At 55.8% G+C, this 18762-nt stretch overlaps 2 protein-coding genes and 1 pseudogene across 5 annotated transcripts in view; 2 read left to right on the forward strand and 1 right to left on the reverse strand.

Moving 5' to 3' along the window:
* Positions 1–1077: 1077 nt before the first annotated feature.
* Positions 1078–8632, forward strand: PRSS27 (serine protease 27). 3 transcript variants are annotated; one of them, XM_070411592.1, is made up of 6 exons: positions 1078–1158; positions 4910–4936; positions 5616–5778; positions 7028–7299; positions 7651–7820; positions 8208–8632. In XM_070411592.1, exons 1-6 carry the CDS (start codon positions 1107–1109, stop codon positions 8499–8501), a joined length of 978 nt encoding a protein of 325 aa, XP_070267693.1. In that variant the 5' UTR covers positions 1078–1106; the 3' UTR covers positions 8502–8632. The 3 variants fall into 3 exon arrangements, with proteins under 3 accessions (XP_070267693.1, XP_070267694.1, XP_070267695.1); XM_070411593.1 differs by lacking the exon at positions 1078–1158 and adding an exon at positions 3625–3669; XM_070411594.1 differs by lacking the exon at positions 1078–1158 and adding an exon at positions 4448–4472.
* A 2217-nt stretch (positions 8633–10849) lies between these two features.
* LOC139008284 (glutamine synthetase-like) lies at positions 10850–12138 on the forward strand (annotated as a pseudogene).
* A 4206-nt stretch (positions 12139–16344) lies between these two features.
* Positions 16345–18762, reverse strand: part of KCTD5 (potassium channel tetramerization domain containing 5) — a 33125-nt gene continuing 30707 nt past the window's right edge. For both annotated transcript variants that reach the window (XM_070411596.1, XM_070411595.1), the window contains one exon: positions 16345–18090. In XM_070411596.1, coding sequence (XP_070267697.1) covers positions 18061–18090 — 30 coding nt within the window. In that variant the 3' untranslated portion in view covers positions 16345–18060. The remainder of the gene's footprint in view (positions 18091–18762) is intronic.

The following is an 18762-nucleotide window of genomic DNA, read 5'->3' on the forward strand; positions in this document are numbered from 1 at the left end:
GCGCACCCCGTCCACACGCATCCCTGGCGCCGGCGGGGAAACGAAGGCGGCGCTCGGCCCGCCCACCAGCGCCCCCGCCGCAGGCCCAGCGGGGAGCGCGGACCCTGCCCCGGGCTTCGCCCCACCCTGACCCCGCGGCCCGGGCGGGGACTGGCCACCCCGGCTCCGACCCCGGCTCTGACGTCAGCCCCAGGTGCCCCAAAACTTCCTCCTCGAGCTGCTTCCTGCGCCTCGGCCACACGTCCTGGAGCCCGGCTGGCCGGCTGGCGGGCCGCACCCAAGGGAGGGACGCAGGGGATGGTCATCCCGCGGCCTGGCCTTCCCGGAACCAGCTTCCGCCCCGCTCGCCAGAACCCGTGGGTTCCAGGAAGCCTCCTCCCCCCACACCCGGTCCCTGGTCGTCGGGAGAGGAGAGTGCAGCCCCGCAAATGCGAGCAGCGGGGGTCACCCTGAGGGGTGTTTGGGTCGGCGCTTCTGGGACCCAGTTTCCTGGGACGGGGAGCCCGTGAGAGGCACTGGGATCAGGTGGGGACACCCCAACCACACCTGGACTCCTTCCCCCGCTGTTCCTTGTTGCAAAAGTACAGGTGACCTGGACTTCCCCCTGCCAACCCCACACACACATTAATGTAAGCCCCAGCCTGGACCCCGGCTCACTGATGCCTGGTACATAGTAGGTGCTCAATAAATATGAATGAATGAACAAATGAATAACACAGGGAAATTCTCCCGGGTGGATTGCAGTCAGCTTGCCTGTGTGAGACCTGTGGTCAGTTCAGGGTGGCAGGCAGAAAACCCAGGCCACAAGTGCCCAAATGAGACAGGTGCACCCTTACTCCAGGACCCTAAGGTGTTAGGGTGAGGGGTTTGGCCTTTTGGGATTCAGGGGGTTCAGGGCCAGGTCACGGAGGAGTTGGGGTTCTAGAGTGCCTCCTTCCCTCCAATAGGAGCTGGGCAGGCTGGGCCAACAGGTTGGGTGGCATAGCCAAGCTGACACTCACCTCCAGCATAAAACCCCACTTCATGGAGGCCAGTACCTCACACTAGTGCTCTCAGAGATCCCGCACTGCTGTCCCCGACCCGGCACCCCAGCCAGGCCTGAGATCATGAGGCAGCCGCCAGCTGTGGCCCTGCTCCTGCTGCTGCTGCTTCGGTTTGGTGAGTCCTGGGTGTTGCAGGAAGTCTTTCCTCCCCTCCCAGAGGGGTCTCCTCTGCCCTACCTGGAGCTCTAGCTAAGCCCACTCCCTGGCCAGGCCTGGGGCTGCAGCACATGGCCCCCTTCCCTGCTCTAATGGTGGGGCCTCCCAGGCAGGCGGGAAAGTCCAGATGTCCCACCTGGGGCAGTGAAGAGGGGAAGGTCGGATGGGGGTGTAGGCACAGGCCCAAGAGGCAGCGACATGGGCAGGGTCTTTGCTCCCCTCCCCCACTTGTGTCCCACACTCACTGGCCAAGCTCTGGGCTTGTTGCCTCTGCTTCTTCTCATCTGGCCTCTCCCTATCCTGCATATGAAGACACAGGCTGCATGAATACAGGACCTGAACTCAGGGCCCCTGGGTTCCAAATCCCTGAATGGCCATCAGCTTGGTCCCCAGAGGCCGGAGCTGCCGCCTGAGCCTGGGAGCCCCAGGAAGCTGGTGGGGATTCAGCGGGGAGCCAGGAAAGAGTGAGGGCCAGGGATGCAGGCTCCTACTCCCACTTGAGAGGAAGGGTATGGGCTAGGGTCAGCAGGTGCTAGCCAGGGAGCCCCACCTGCCAGGCCCTTCCTGGTGGGGCGGGCTGCTCTCTACCAGGGAAATCTTCCCGCATTCCGGGGCCGGCCTGGCCAGTCCAGCCACCACCTCACTTCCCTGTCCTCACATCACCTCCCAGGGCCGGGCTGGGTCATACTAGGCCACAACTTGGCCATGGCTCCAGGCTTCCCACCAGGGTGGCACTTCGGTATGGAGGGCCATGCCTCTCTCGGCCCCCCAGGCCTCCACTTCTGGCCTCCTGGCATAAGAATAACCATATTCTTTGAGGGAGCCCAACTCTGTCAGGCCGTGTTAACACAGCGATGGCTCCTGCCGGGTTGAGTAATCAAGGTCGATGCCAGTAGAAACAGAGGCTTGCATTTGACTCACAAACAGCTGTGACCAGAGACCTGACTTCTTCAACACCCTCCTCACCCCCACCTCCAGCTCTTCCTCCTGGAGCTGCCATCCCCACCAGCCAAGCCCCCACCAGCTGCAGGAGCATGGGGGCCCTGGACCCGGACAAGGGGCCTGACCCCATGGCCAGCTCACCCAGCCCCTGACAGGACCCCCACCCTGCAGAGCCCCGGTCTCCACCCCTTCCTGGTCAGCCCAGCCCCTGTAGCCACCCTCCTTCTGTCCCTCTATATTCCCTGGGCTCAAGCCTCTGGATGTGGGCCTTCAAGGAGCTCCTGGGCCAATAGGTGAGGTGAGCAAGTCTACCTCCAGGTGAGCAAGGTGGGCAGAGCTCTGTGAGGCCTGGAGGGAAGACTGAGAGTTCAGGAGAGGCAGCCAGGCTTCCCAAATGCCAGTGCAAGCAAGAGAACCGCCCAGAGGAGGTGGCATCGCTTCTATGCCTCAATCTGGATTAGGACCTGTAGGATTTGGAGCTATAGAGACCAGAAGTAAAGGGCCTCCAGGAAGAGATGTGTTGTGAGCAAACCTTCAGAAGCCAGAGGACTCAGTGGGAATGAGAAGCAGAGTTGCATTAGGTTGGGGTGAGGAAGTCTGCAAAGCCTCAAAGGGGTCCTGCCAGGCCACGGGCATGCGCACTTGATCCTTGGAGTGGACCCTGGATCCATCTGCATGGACGGGAAGGGGGATGGCTATGGGGAGAACCAGGACAAAGCCCTGAAAAATTCCCACAGGGAGGAAACAAGCCTGTAAGTACATTAGTGCTGGTGGGTAGATGGGGCTCGGGGGTGAGAGGGGCAGGGTGGGGGGTAGGAGTGAACTGGAGCATCATGTGCAAGTGGAAGCTTCAGGCCTTAGAGCAGTGGTTCTCAACCTTGGCTGCACATTAGAAACACCTGGGAATCTTTTTAAAATCCTGATTTCTGGGCCTCATCCTCCGGAAATTCTGTTTCTTTGCTACTAATGTGGTGGCCCCACCCCATAACAAAGAAACAGAATTTCCGGAGGATAAGGCCCAGAAATCAGGATTTTAAAAAGATTCCCAGGTGATTCTAATGTGCAGCCAAGGTTGAGAACCACTGCCTTTAAAAGAGCTGGGGTCAGGTGTTATGAATCTAACTAAATTATATGGTGCTGAGATGAGGGACCTACAGAGAGCAGCCGTCCCAGGGGATATTTGCATTTTCAAAGGGCACCTTGCAACACAAATCCATGAGCAGAATGTCGAGGACAGACTTCCTGTTTCATTCACTGGACCAGGCTGGTCTCACCCTTGCCCTGGCACTTCTGCTTGGTACCCTTTCTACTTTGAAGAATGGTCAGTCCCCCACCTGTACCTTCTCAGCCCCCACATGTCTATCTCCTCTTCTTGCCACATCCATAGCTCTCCCCACCTCCTGCTCACTGCATCATCCAACCCCAACACCTCAGCACTGGGGAGTGCACGCCTTGGATTTGGAGTCTGGCTGGAAGACTGGGGGTCCCACAAAAAGAACACAGGGTCCTCCTTGGGCACCCCGTGGAGGTGTGTGGCTCAGCCCTGTGCTTCCCGCCCCAGGGGTCCCTCACCTCCGTGGGGCTGGTTACCATTCTGATTAGAGTGAGGACAGGTTCAGTAGCAGCTTCCCCACCCTCCATGCCCTGAAAGAAATTGAGACACAGGAGAAATTCTGGGGGCTGAGGTGAGGCGGGGCTGTCCTGAGCCACTCACCCCAGCTCTGGTCAGATTTGTCCCCAGTGAACCAGATATGCTGGGGGAGGCGCTCTCTCTCCCTCTCTCTCTCTCTCCTCTCTCTCTCTCTCTCTCTCTCTCTCTCTCTCGGCAGGTATTTCCACATTGTTGCTGGCAGTGGATGAGACTATTGCCCGGGCTGGTGTCTCCAGGCTGGGGTTGACGTTCCTGTAAAGGCCTAGCAGCAGGCCCTGTGTCTGTGTCCAGAGATGTGAGGGGCAGTGGGTCCTGGGGAGATGGGTCCCAAGCACAGCTCTACCTCATTCCTCTACCTGTCCCTCCACCTCCCCCGCCTCAGGGTGCCATGGCCCAGCAGAGGGTCTTGGGCTCCACCTGCAGGGCATGCTAAAATGCCTGCGTGAAGGGTCAGCTCTTGGGAATCTGGAATCTTGGGAAGACTAACCCGCAATGACGGCTGACTGGCTTCTCTCTATTCCCCTGAGACTAGAGAGAGCCGTGGGCTGGGCGGTAGCCTTGGGATTGAAGTTAGATTGGAGACATGCTCCTTGGAACAGACTGTGAGAACGTCCAGATCTCTGAAATGCAAAGGCCGCTCTCAGGGACTCTTCCTTTATCCCAGCTCAAGGCTGTCCGAGGTGGGAAATGCAGACCCCACAGCATCAGGACTTAAGGCTGGATCCTCCCTGGAGCTTCCAGACGAGGATGTGTGTGGAGTGTGGAGGAAGAGACCTCTTCAGGGACTAGAGGAGCCATCCTGCTCTAAGCAGGAGCGTCAAACCGTGACATGGCCCCCTCACTGGAATCTGATTAGCTCCCTGTATGGCAAGGAGTCTGTCTGCCCTTGCAGATAAGCTCTGGCCCATAGGCCTGGGCCTGTAGACCTTGAATGAGTGTCTGCGGGGTAAGTTGAAGGCCCCTGGCCTCTCCTGCTGGGTCCCTTTGTGAACTGTCCTGAGTCCTCAGGGGGCTGGGTATGGAGCAAAGGAGGGTCACACTGACCAGCAGTGGGGAAAGGAGGAGCGAAACTATTCTGGCAAAGTTGGCTGATGACCCCTTCTTATCTCCCTTTCAGGGACTCAGATGACCAAAGCATTGAACGGTAAGCAGCAAGACCTTTCGGGGAGGAGGGGCAGGAGTAGGCTTGAGAGCAGTAAGACTGGCCAGAGGCTCTCACACTCACCCGGAAGGAGACCCAGAGTAAATGGGAAGGGCAGGGCACGGGGAATCCCAAAGTAAGGAAAAGTAGTGGCTCAATGGAATTGGAGCCCAGACAGGAAGAAGGGCTGTACATTGCAGATGGCACAAGAGGTCCATTGAGGCATGAAGCATGGAGATGGGGCAGGAAAAAGTGACAGGAAAGAAGCAAAGGATAGAACCTGAAGAGCATTCTGCTGTAACAATAACAGACTCCCTTGGGGTCACCCACCCTGGGTGAGACCCTCCCAACATACACTGTGCTTCCAGGAACCACTGTGTCAGGTCATGGGGTTAGATCTCTACATGTGTTACCTCAACCCTCCTCATGGTGTCACCATCTCATGAGTGAGGTGTTTGAGGCCATGGGGGTGGGGTCCTTTCCCAAAGCTTGGAAGGATATGCCTGTGTCAGAGGCTGACCTGATGCCCAGGTCTCTGACTTGCCCAAGGTCCCCAAGCAGGTCAGGGACAGGGAGGCCCCAGGATTGAGCAGAAAGTGGAAGCTGGAATGTGGGGTTGAGGTAGGTAATCAGCTGATGGAACCAACCCCCAGTGAGTGCTGCCCTGGTTGTGTTCCCCTAGTCTGCGGGCGCCCGAGGATGCTGAACCGGATGGTGGGTGGGCAGGATGCCTTGGAGGGCGAATGGCCATGGCAGGTCAGCATCCAGCGAAATGGAAGCCACTTCTGTGGGGGCAGCCTCATCACAGATCGGTGGGTCCTCACCGCGGCGCACTGCTTCTCCAAGTAAGTCTCCCTCCCCCCTGGCCCCCCCACACACACTCTCCCTCACTATCAACTGCCTATGTCCACTCTGCCTCTCTCCACACCAGGGGCACCGCTGACAGAGCCCCATGCCCCGCCGGGTTTCAGCACCTTGGACAGTGTCTACCGCCTGTCCAGCACTGACCCACCTTTCTGGCCAGTCCTCCCTTCGAGACTAACTTCCAGGTTCAATCTCTGCTTCCCAGCCTTTGCTCCCTGCACCCCAGTCGGGAGGTCCACTGCTGGTCTCACCAGTGATGTGCTTGGCCAGGACTGGGGCCCTGTCCCTACAAGTGCTGGCAGGCTCCTCCCATGACCTGGCCCTGGCCCTGGCCCTGGCCCTGATCCCCCTCACACACCTCCGATCCCTTTCCTGGCTGCGACTCTGGTTACAGATGAGCCCAAGGACTGGAGTAGATTGTCTCTTCCTCCTCCTCACCCTAAGATCACCCATGTCATTCCTGACCAAAGGGCCAGGCTATACATCCCTGCTATTACACTGTGAAATCACCTGGTCCCTGACCTTCGGGGTTTCCCAAGCACCTCAGCTCTTGCCTCATCACAGCTCTGCATCTTAAATTCAGCAATGCAGGTTCAGAGGGAGTAGTTCACTTGCCCAAGGCTCATGGGAAGGGCTGGGCCCAACCCCCAGTTGACTGGCCCCCAGCTATTCCCTTGCGGGCAGTCAACTCCTTCACCCCTCATGGCAAGCCTTTTACTGTCCCCATTTCACAACCAAGGAAACTGAGTCACAGAGAACTTTATAGGTGAATTGCTCAAGGTCACCCAGCTGGCCAGGGGTGGACCTGGGTATTAAAATCAGAATTTAAAGCTGCTTTAGCTCATACATCCTTAACCACCTCACCCGGATGTGTGTCCCCCTGGAGATTACTTTTCTGTGCAGAGATGTCAGGCACTGGACCTGGATAGCAGGAGGAAGGTGTCTGGCAGCAGAGGAACAAACTAACTACAGTGGGGCCTTGACTTACGAGTTTAATTCGTTCCGAGACTGAGCTCGTTAAGGAGCTCGTTAACTCAAATTACTCTATCAACTCAATGCAAAAAATTGGCCGAGAGACAGCTGGTATCTCAAAAATCTCATTAGTCGGGACACTCGTAAGTCAAGGCCCCACTGTACTCCCTTTCCCTTCTCCATCTAACCTGCAGCAATTTCCCCCTTTGAAACCTCAGAGGGGCTGCCTCACACCAGCTCTCTGCTCTTTCCCACCAGCACCTCTGAAACATCCTTGTACCAGGTCCTGCTGGGGGCGCGGCAGCTGGTGAAGCCAGGACCACATGCCACGTATTCTCGTGTGAAGCGGGTGGAAAGCAACCCCCTATACCAGGGCATGGCCTCCAGTGCCGATGTGGCCCTGGTGGAGTTGGAGGCACCTGTGACCTTCACCAACTATATCCTCCCCGTGTGCATGCCTGACCCCTCCATCATCTTTGAGTCGGGCATGGAATGCTGGGCCACTGGCTGGGGCAGCCCCAGTGAGCAAGGTAATGCGGCAGGGTCAGGATAGAATGGGGGACATGCCATAGAGAAGGTCCCAGGCAGGTTGGGGGCCACTCTGAACCAACAATCTTTTTCTGTTGATATTGGTACACATGATTGCTACTCAAGTGGGTGGAGCTGGTATGAGAAAGGGGCAGCAGGTGCAGGAGGAGCCATGGGAAAGTGGGGAGACGACAGACAGAACCCAGCCTGGTGCATGAATAAGGGAGGAAGGAGTTCTGTTTCACAAAAGCCCTAAGCGAGAAGAGGTCTAAACCCAAGCACACAATAAGGAGGGACGGAGCTGTGGTTCTCAAGAACTGCCCGCTGAGTTGAGGCTGTTTGCCCCTCCCCAGACCGCCTGCCTAACCCTCGAATCCTCCAGAAACTCGCTGTGCCCATCATTGACACGCCCAAGTGTAACCTACTCTACAGCAAAGATGCTGAGTCCGGCTTTCAGCTGAAAACCATCAAGGACGACATGCTGTGTGCTGGCTTCGCCGAGGGCAAGAAGGACGCCTGCAAGGTAGGGGCTGGGATCGGCTGTGATGGAGGCTGAGCGCTGCTCCCCAGGCCTAGGTCAAGGTGAGAGCCAGCCCAGCCCGAGGAGGCCCACTAGGTGGGTCCAGTGTCCAGACCACAGCTGTATAGTCAGCCGAGAAAAGCAGGTCTGCAGTGGGACTCAGGAAAATACAATTTCAACACACCCCTCTGAGCAGGTGGACTGGAGATCTAGAGAAACGGGCAACCCAGGTCAAAAAAGGGCCAGCCATTGGGATGAGGGGAGCTGGGCAGGGACACTCCTAGGGTGGGGAGGTGAGGGACAATGGGAGGAAAGCAGGTGCGTGTGCTTGCGTACCTGTGGGCTCTCAGGCCTGTGTGGCTTCTGATGGTACCTCTGCTTTCCCTGCAGGGTGACTCAGGAGGCCCCCTGGTGTGCCTGGTGGACCAGCTGTGGCTACAGGCTGGAGTGATCAGCTGGGGTGAGGGCTGTGCCCGCCGGAACCGCCCAGGTGTCTACATCCGGGTTACCTCCCATTATAACTGGATCCATCGGATCATCCCGGAACTGCAGTTTCGGCATGCCAGGTCGGGCGGCCAGGAGCAGGGGCCCTGGATCCAGCAGCCCCGCGCTCAAAACTTTGCACCCTGCCTGGCAGCCCACACTGTCCTCCTGTTCCTCGTGGCCCTACTCACCTGCTTCTGAGCCCTGCTCAGGCAGGTAGGCGAGTGTAGCCGCCGGAGCCCACATGTACATTTGTAAATAGCTGTTTCTCTCTTCTTTCAAATGCCTGTTATTTTTATTTATGTTCACCCTCCAATAAAAACCTAACCTCAGTTCCAGCTGCCAGGTATGGGCCCTTCGGGCAAGAGGGGAGTGGAGGGGCACCTGATGCGGAGGTGTACTGAGGAGTGTGAGTTGGGGGCAACACCGGGTGGGAGTGTGTGGAGGGCAAGGCTCCCAGTGAGAAGGGAGCTGCGGCAGGCCCACTGGAGGTTGGCTCACCGGAGCCCAGGTCCTCAGTGTCCGGTGACACCTGCTCCCAAGATCCCCTCACAGGCAGCTTCCCTGCTCCCACCCCTGGCTGCCTCATCGTCCTTGCCAACAGCCACCCTCACCGTTAAGTGCTGCCCCAGGGCACCCTGGGCTGGACACTAGGGGCAGCGACCAAACCCGCAGAAAGAATGGGGGCCTGGCAGAGGGGCCTGAAGGAAGAGGGCTTTGTGGGACATGGGGGAATCACAGCCCCCACTTTCTATTTCTGAATCGCCCCAGGACTTTCTTCAAATAACACCAGGGATGATGCCCCCACAACGATACTTTCCTACTCCAGTGGGGAGTAGGCAGGGGCCTCTCCAGGGGCTCTGTTCCCCAGGTTCCCCTTGACCCCCAGCTCCTTTTCCTCCACCTCCTTCCTGGTGAATCCAAAGCTGCAGGGAGGAGGCTGGATTTAGGGCCATATCCACTGGGAGACTCAGGGGGCCCTCCGGTGTGCCTGGTGGGCCAGTTGTGGCTACAGGCTGGGGTGGTCAGCTGGGGTGAGGGTTGTGCCCGCCAGAACCGCCCAGGCGTCTACATCCGGGTTACCTCCCATTATGACTGGATCCATCGGATCATCCCGGAACTGCAGTTCTAGCAGGCCAGGTCGGGCGGCTAGAAGACCTGCCCCTCCTTCTCAGTGCACCCGGCTGCAGCTTGTCAGTACCAGGAATCCAGCACAAATCGGTCTCTGGAGCTTTGGCCTGCAGGGTGCTCAAGCCCTGCCATGATGGCATGTTTCCCATGGGGCAACGTTAGGTTCGCAGGCTGGTTCAAACAGGTCCACAGCAGGCCTCTTCTGTGGCCATGGTCAGCTCTCCCTCACATGTAGACTGACTCTCAAAAGGTACCTGGGCTGCCCTGGCTGGCTTGGCTCAGTGGATAGAGCGTCAGCCTGCGGACTGAAGGGTCCCAGGTTCGATTCCGGCCGAGGGCACATGCCTGGGTTGTGGGCTCGATCCCCAGTGGGGGACTTGCAGGAGGCAGCCCTGATTAAAGATGTTTCTCTTTCATCGATGTTTCTATCTCTCTATCCCTCTCCCTTTCTCTCTCTCTAAAAAATAAAAACATTTTTTAAAAAGGTACCTGGGCTTACCTGCCATGCTCAGCAATAATGAACTGGATGAGACTCCTAGGAGGGCCTTGCACACACATATAACCACATACCCATGCACACACTCCCTAGCACACCACATATACACATTCATGCAGACATGTGCGCACACCCATGCCTTCACTCACAGATGTTCATATTCATGCACACATGCTCACTAGTACATAACATGCACACACCCATGCACACAGAAACACCCACACATATGCAAGCCCATGCACACACCTGTGTATACACAGGCAGAGCTTCCCACCTGGTGACCTGAAGAAAGCAGGCCTGGATGTTTATGGAATGCATGAATAAGAACTTAGCAAGCACCTGCTGTGAACTGTGCCTGGAGACAGAGTGGGAACAAATACTTAATTCCTCTCTGTGTTCCACGTTGCCGGGCACATCCCTGCCAGCAGGCAGGAAGGACCAGAAGGTGCAACTGGCAGAGGCTCATGGTGGCCCTGGAGTGAAGGGTCTGGCCTCTCCCTATCCTGCATATGAAGACCCACTCCCCTGCTGGCTGCTCTATGGCCCTCTGGGGACTGGGCTGTCTTCTACACTCCTTCTCTAGACCAGAGATGGGCTCTCAGTCCCTCAGGGGCCAGCAGGTACACCAAGGCCCAGGCTATGGGTATCCTGAGGGCAGCCGTAGGAACAAGTTCTGGGTCATCCTGGCTGGGACCAGGGTCGGGCCTGGGTCCCGCAGCCTTGGAGAAAGGCCTGGCTGACCCCCCCGGCCCCTGTTCTGGAGGTATTAAAAAGCTTCATGCTGAGAGCCGAGGATGGGAGAAGAGCCGAGTGTCTGAGCAGCACTCCCAGCTTCCTCTCTTCTCCTCTCTGCACCTCGCTCTCACGGCCTGCCCGCCCTGCCCTCCTGCTGCCTGCTGGCCCCCCCAGAGCAACTTCCACCATGTCCACCTCGGCGAGTTCCCACTGAACAAAGGCATCAAGCAGATGTCCATGCCCCTGCCTCAGGGAGATAAAGTCCAAGCTGTGTACATCTGGATTGACGGTACTGGAGAAGGACTGCGATGCAAGACCCGGACCCTGGACAGTGAGCCCAAGAATATAGAAGAGTTGCCCGCGTGGAATTTTGGTGGCTCTAGTACTATGCAGTCTGAAGGCTCCAACAGTGACATGTATCTCGTTCCTGCTGCCATATTTCAGGACCCTTTCCGCAAGGACCCCAACAAGCTGGTGTTCTGTGAAGTCGTAAAGTACAACCGCAAACCTGCAGAGACCAATTTAATTTAAGATATACCTGCAGCCAAAACCGGTTTGGCTCAGTGGATAGAGCGTCGGCCTGCGGACTGAAGGGTCCCAGGTTCGATTCCGGTCAAGGGCATGTACCTAGGTTGCGGGCACATCCCCAGTAGGAGATGTGCAGGAGGCAGCTGATCGATGTTTCTCTCTCATCGATGTTTCTCTCTATCCCTCTCCCTTCCTCTCTGTAAAAAATCAATAAAATATATTTAAAAAAAAAAAAAGATATACCTGCAAACGGATAATGGACATGATGAGCAATCAGCATCCCTGGTTTGGAATGGAGCAGGAATATACTCTCATGAGCACTACTGCGGTGTGGGAGCAGACAGAGCCTACGGCAGGGATACTGTGAGGCTCACTACCGGGCCTGCTTGTACACTGGCATCAAGATCGCAGGGACAAATGCCGAGGTCATGCCCGCTTGGTGGGAATTCCAGATAGGACCCCGTGAAGGAATCGACATCTCTGAGTGGCCCGTCTCATCTTGCACCGAGCGTGTGAAGACTTTGGAGTGATAGCAACCTTTGATCCCAAGGCCATTCCTGGAAACTGGGATGATGCAGACGGCACACCGACTTCAGCACCAAGGCCATGCGAGAGGAGAACGGTCTGAAGTACAGAGGAGTCCATCGAGGGGCTGAGCAGGCGAGGCGGCACCAGTACCACATCCGAGCCTACGAGCCCAAGGGGGGCTGGGACAATGCCCGGCGGCTAACTGGATCCAATGAAACCTCCAACATTAACGACTTCTCCGCCGGCGTGGCCAACCGTAGCGCCACTATCCGCATTCCCCGGGCTGTGGGCCAGGAGAAGGGGTACTTTGAAGACCAGCACCCCTCTGCCAACTGTGACCCCTTTGCAGTGTCAGAAGCCCTCATCCACACGTGTCTTCTCAACGAAGCTGGCGATGAGCCCGTCCAGTACAAAAACTAAGTGGACTAGACTTGCAGCCGTCCAACCCCTTCCAATTACTTCGTCATCCTGCTCCCACTCTCGCCCCTCAATTGTCATAACAAATGTAACTCACAGGGCAGAATATAAAAATCTTTTTTTATTCCTCGTGCCCAGTTAATATCTCTTGCTTTCTTTGGCCAGGTTAGAGGGGTCAAGTTCTTAGTCTCTTCACACACACACACACACACACACACACACACTCACCCTTCTCCCCCCATCACTGAAGCTTTCTAGTGTGTTAGTGGGGAGGGGGGCGGGGAAACATAACCACTGCTTCACTTAATCAGGTGTTTGTCCTACAGGTGTAGCTATCTGGACAGTGAGCACAGTATTTGTGAAGGGAGGGGAGGACCTTCTTCTTCTTCTTTGAGGAGCTGAAGGGGGTAGGAGTGCTAGGCGTGCTCTGTGGTTAGGTTAGATCCTCCCTTATGTGGGAAGTTCCATTTCTTAAAAGGTTATAACCAGCTTTCTTCTTCTTTTAAATTGATTTCAAAGAGGAAGAGAGATAGAAACATCAATGATGAGAGAGAATCATTGATCGGCTGCCTCCTGCACGCCCCCTACTGGGGATGGAGCCTGCAACCTGGGCATGTGCCCTTGACCAGAATCGAACCTGGGACCCTTCAGTCCACAGGCCAATGCTCTAGCCACTGAGCCAAACCGGCTAGAGCATAACCAGTTTTCTAATTAAAGTGGGAATTAGGAAAGGTGGGGGGCAGCAGGCAGGAAGATGCCCTCTTACCTGCCAACTGTGACCCCTTTGCAGTGACCTGCTTCCCTGGCCTGGGGCTGAGTGCCCTCACTGGAAGGTAAGCTCAGCATAAAGGGACAGAATGGGTAGCCCTACCTTCGAAGAAAAAGTTCTCATTGCTTGGTCCTCCGTTTATAACACAAATCAGAGTGGTGTTTTTGTATTTAAATGAGAAAATAATTATATATATGGGTGTGTGGATATGTGTGCTTTTTCTAAAGGAGAAAAACCATTCTGGTCACTGGGAGCCAAATTTGAGGCGAGGAGCCTGGTTAGAAATAAGGCCCTCCTTTTGAGGCGGGGTGAGGGTGACGGTGCTTGAAAAGTTGGCTGTTAGGGCCTCTTATACCCTCACTACCATTTAAGGGCTTCTCTGTGCCCTGCCTGCCCTTCTGGACACGGGTCGGCTAACAGGAGCGAACAGCAGTCACCCGAGCCCCCTGGCTTTGGTTTATAAATACACATGTATGCACAGGGGTTTAGAAATATGAGTTGGCTGGTCTACTTGAGCATGTATGTTACTGACAAGGGGGTATTGGGTTATTTTCTGGGGAACTAGCATGTCACTAAAACAGGCCTTTTGATGTATTAAAAAAAATTTTAAGCAAAACCAATTTAGATTTTAATCATATTTGCAGGGATTTGAAGTCTCTGTTTTACAGAATTGCTGGTTTGCTTCCAGTCTCCTTCCTGTCTGCTCTTAGAGGGGAGGGGGACAGGACTGGGGCTAAACACTTGTAATTTTGTATCCCGGTGTCTGTTCTGAGTGTGAAATATTCCTTTCCACTTATCAAGATTCTGAGGAATTATTTTTTCTTTTATAATAAAAAAACAAACCCCACCTTCAAAAAAAAAAGCTTCATGCCTAACTGGTGTGACTCAGTGGTTGAGCATTGACCTATGAAACAGGAGGTCATGGTTCAATTCCCATCAGGGCACATGCCCGGGTTTCGGACTCGATCCCCAGCAGGGGTGTGCAGGAGGCAGCCGATCAATGAATCTCTCTCATCATTGACGTTTCTCTCTCTCCCTCCCTCTCCCATCATCTCTGAAACCAATAAAAACATATTTTTTTTAAAAAGGGACGCTTCAGGCCTGTGATTGGAGATTAGGTGGTCTCTGGGGGAAAGCCCCTCTGCAGCCTCTGTGGGAGGCCAGAATGAAGCCTTACTGCCTGGAGATGGGTGAAGAGCAGGCTCCTCTCAGAGGACTTGCCACCCTGTCTCTGCCTCCTCCAGCCTGCTGTCCCAGCTTTCTTTGTGGCCTGGAGTCCCCTATGAACACCCCCTCCTGATCTACTACAGGGCAGGGGTCTGGTCAGGTTCTGTGGGGCCAATGAGGAGGAGGGGTACAGATGGCAGGGCAGCCTAGCCTCCAGGGGTACCACGCCTAGTTGGGTTGGGAGGGTGAGTCTGGGGTCCCAGGTGGGGCCCCTGATGCAGCCAAGGTGGTGGCCAGCACATGACCTCGGACACAGTTCCCCCATCCCTGGGCTCCCCCAACACTGTCCCCGCCCAGACCCAGAGCAGATGCTCGACCAGAGGGCTGTGGAGAGGAACGGCAAATACTCTTGGAGAGACCAGGAGATTAAAAGGGAAAGCAGATGTATTTCATGCCTTTCACAGTTCACAGCACACTTAGTGCTGTGAACGGGGGTTAAGGAGAGACATGCCCCCATCTGTGACCAGTCCCCTTTCCCACCCTTGGCAGGGGTGTGGCTCTGACACAACTTTCCACTGTCTCCAAGCAGAACCTCAGGAGCCAGCTGCCAGGCGGGGTGTGGCAGGACCAGGTCTAGGTCAGTAGCAGGAAGAACACTTTGGAGAACCTTCTAGCCTCAAGGACCAGAGGTCAGCCATGGCTCTGATGTAGCAGGATACCTGCCTGTGCCTCGAGCAGAGCCCTAGGTCTGTGCACCACCAAGAGCTCAGGTGCTCAGGAGGCATGGAGCAGGGGACAACAAGAGGGGGTGCAAAGCCCCTAAAGCCAGGGACTCACCTCTTCCACCCAGGGTTGTGCATGTGTCAGAGTTTCAGTCTGTCTCAGGGAAGCACAGCTCGCTCCAAAGGTGCTGAAGTGGAGCTGCTTCCGCTGAAGGCGCACCTGGGCCTCAGCGCCCGCAGGCCTGCCACAGGCTCCGTGGGACTAACAGCTGCCCTACAGGTTGACTCTTCATTGCCCCTGTAGGGCTCAGTGACCGGTGGGTAACAGGGCAGCCGCCAGCCACTGCCACCAGCTCAGGGCAAAACAAAAGATGCCAGAAGCGCCTGTTGGGTGGACACAAGTAAACACAGGGGAGAGGAGGGGCAAGGCAAGGGGTCAAGGGTTGGTGCCAGCCCTGTGCAGAGCCCTGGAAGGTTCCAGACATGGGCTCTGCAGGAGGCCCAGCAGCTGGGGATCCTCGAAGGGAGCCTGCACACACCAAGCACCCGCCTTCCCTCCTGTCCTGTCCTCTGGCTTCCTGGAGCTACAGGGCTGGTGGCCCCGAGAGCTGTCACTTGCCCCTCCTCACACACCCCCATGGCAGGCAGGCTATGCTTGGGGGATGAGGACCGAGGGGCAGGGCTCCCTCTTCAACCTCAGGACCCAGATTAGATGGCTGTTTCCTTTCCAGTCCTTGGCTAAACAGAAGACAATCTGAGGACTTTGACAGGGACGCCCGATATACTCTGGAACCTCTCCCAAGTACCCGCCTGGCAGAGGGAACTAGAGGCATGTGCAGGTTTGCTGTTGACATCAGGGAGCTGGGTGATGCCAAGTTTAGTCTGTTCAGAAAGCAAACTCCTCAGAGCAGAACTTGGAGTCCTTTGCCATGTGCCCGGGCTGTACACAGAGCTATGGACGAGCCCAGCCCCCAGGCAGGCAGTTCCTACCCCCAGCCTGGGCAGGCAGAACAGGTCCCCACCCAGCCTGGCCAGGGGCCCCACACCTGGAAATAAGACAGACACTCCCGAGAGGCTGGAGGTGTGGATTGCCGGAGACTCCAAAACCTGATGATCAAGGACATCCTAGCCAGCCTCAGCGAGCCAGAGCTCTCCAGGGGACACAGGAACAGGAATTTCCCTAAAGCGTGGAGAGCATCTCAGGAGCTATCACACAGCGGCCACCAGTGGGAGCCAGAGCGACTGCGGGGAGGGTGGCATCGGGGGTGGGAGGCTCGCAGTGCCCAAGGACGTGAAGGAATTTGAAGCTGGTGTTTCTGGCCAGAGTAAGAGACAAGACAGGTGGGCACACTAAACTTGATGAGGCATCAGTGCTTTAAAATAAGTCACTCAAAGATGATCTTGTCCCCCGACATGTGCTGCACTCATCCCCTAGCCAATCCCCTGGCTGGTCGGTAATAGACAGGCGGACGGCCCAGCTCCACCCTGGCCACTAACCATGCCCAGTGTCGCCAAGAGCTTTTCCATGCATTTTAAGATATTAACAGTTGCTCTGCTCATTCATAAATACACAATTTTATTTGCTATTTTCAGGGGAAACTTAGGCATTAAACTGTCAGCTGATAAAATACGGATACCTAAAAAAGTATAAAAGTATAAATATCCCCTTAGAATAAATTTTAGTGAATTAGGTCTTACTATCTTTAAATTAAAAAAAAAGCCTATCCATAATGTCAAGGTCACAAATTAAACAACAATAAGCGGCCAGCAGTGCCCCACAGGTATACCCTGAAGCCCACAAAGGCCGCCCTCCTCCCAAGGCTCCATGAGGAAAACGGGTCACCAGGGGCTAAATAGGCCCTATAGAAAGGTTGCTATAAATGGTTGAAGCCAAACGTTTAACAACATACAACAGACCTTACAAAAAGGAGTAGGTAAGTCCTAGGTGCTGGAGAACTTGGTTAATCAGGTTATTTATTGGCAAAGAAGAAGAGGGCACAGGTGAGATGCCTCCGGAAGCATTGAAACTAGACATGCCAGACTCTGCCCGGCATGTCAGCAGCCCCGGTGTCAGTGTGCACAGCTCCCGGGGGAAGCCGTAGGTCAGGAAGCAGAGAGCTGCTTGTCCGAGCCAGGTCCCCCAGACTCTAACAGTTTCCACGACCCGCTCAGAAAGGTCTGTTCTCAAAGCGTGTGGACAGCAGGTTTTAAAGGAATCCTAGTAGTTCCAATGTCATGTAAGGTGGGCAGAGCCCATGTGTGGAGTCTCAAACATCCCAGAAATATCAGAGAGAACTGCATAGTTATACAAAGAAAATGAAAGAGCCGGCAAGAAAGAGAAATATGTGTGATGCGCTGTAAACATCCAATTTTCAACGTGACCCGGAGTTTCAGCTCCGGAAGCCAGGTGGACAGGCCTCCCGCCTGACCTCCATCCCAGGCGAGACAAAGGCACTGACGAGCGCCAGCTCCTCCAAGAGCCCATGGGTGGGAGGAACAAAATTTCTACCTCCCTTTAAAGGACTTAACAGATCAATCCAAAATGCAGCAACACTTTTAGGCATTTCTAAAAAGTAAAAACATTGGGAAGTCTATCCACACTGGAAATAAGAGATGCAAAGGTCTCTTGCCTGGAAAATACAAGTGAAGAAGACTTGACTGTTCCAGGCCAGGTCAGGCCAGGGGAACATGGCTCTGAAGGAGGGCCAGCCTTGGGGTGGGGTCCAGGAAGTAGTGAACATACAGAGGCCGCCTCTGTCAAAAGCTGCCCAAGGCTGTGAGAACCAGTCACACCTGGGCATGACTCTGACCCGAGAACCAGGGCCTGGTGCGGTGGGGTGACCAGCGGACACCCAGAGCCTGGGGCCACAGCACTGTGACCACTTCCTACCAGCAAGGCCCAGGCTCCATTACAGACTGTTTATGTAGCACCAAGAACGCTGTCCTCTAAATGATCTTCGGTGATTAAAGGGGTCGGTCAGGAGCATCCTTCCTCGGGCCTGTGTGGCACTTGGAAAAACCGAGCGAAGGCTCCCATAGCAACGCCCGCCTGGCCAGCACACCTCCTCCTAGTGGGGGATGCCCGGCCTTGGACAGCTGGTCACGTCTCTCACCACCCACCTCAGAGGCAAAAAAGGATTCACACCCAGATCTCTATAGAAAATTGTCAAAAGCAGGTTTCTTCTCACGGCCAAGCTTCCTCGACATGGCGGTTCATTTCATCTTGGGAAAAGTAAAACGTTTCATCAGCTGTCAACATTGTGCTCCTCACATCCTTGAACCTCGTTCTTGCAAAATCTGAAAATGCCAAATGCAGAGAATGAGGACTTGGGTTTTGCACAGGGAGGTGGGAACTACGCAGCCCTGGAACCAAGTGCCCTGCTTCAGGAAGTGGAGCCCACAGACCCCAATCAGCCTACAGACGGCTCGGCTCAGGGGCCTGAGGAAGCCAGTACCACAGCTAAAGTCTGAGAATAGGCTGGGGCTCAGCCCAGCTGACCCTCGATGTAGGGGCCTGGTTTGCGTACCTCCTGGCCTACACGAGGGGCTGACCCCTCCAACTCTCTCAACCCTCCATCCCAACCTGACATCAGAAAGGCATGCTCCCGCCTCCACCAGGTGCCTCCCTGGGCTTCCTCCAGGAGGGCTGAGGGACACAGGCATGGCTGGAGGGGGGACAGCTCCTTAGCAGGCCCCACGGACTGCCAACAGCCGCCTCTCTCCCTCCCACTCTTCCTTGGCATTTCAGGGCCAGAGCAGCCGTCCACCCCACCCAGCCCTTCCCTCACCACTGGGATCAATTGTGCATCCCATCCACTTCCAAATCGGACTGGGGAGCTCCTCAAGGCCTGGAGCCACCTGGGGACACGCCTGTGCACTGGCAAATGCCTATAGAGTTGAACCCCACACCGGTGGAGGAGCTAGAACCACCCTGTGTCCCCTAGGTGGGGGCTTCAGGGCTGGCAAATA

The sequence above is a fragment of the Myotis yumanensis genome, unplaced genomic scaffold (genome assembly GCF_028538775.1).
Source record: "Myotis yumanensis isolate MYYU_CA2020_CCGP unplaced genomic scaffold, mMyoYum1.0.hap1 SCAF_4, whole genome shotgun sequence".
Classification (NCBI taxonomy): domain Eukaryota; kingdom Metazoa; phylum Chordata; class Mammalia; order Chiroptera; family Vespertilionidae; genus Myotis; species Myotis yumanensis.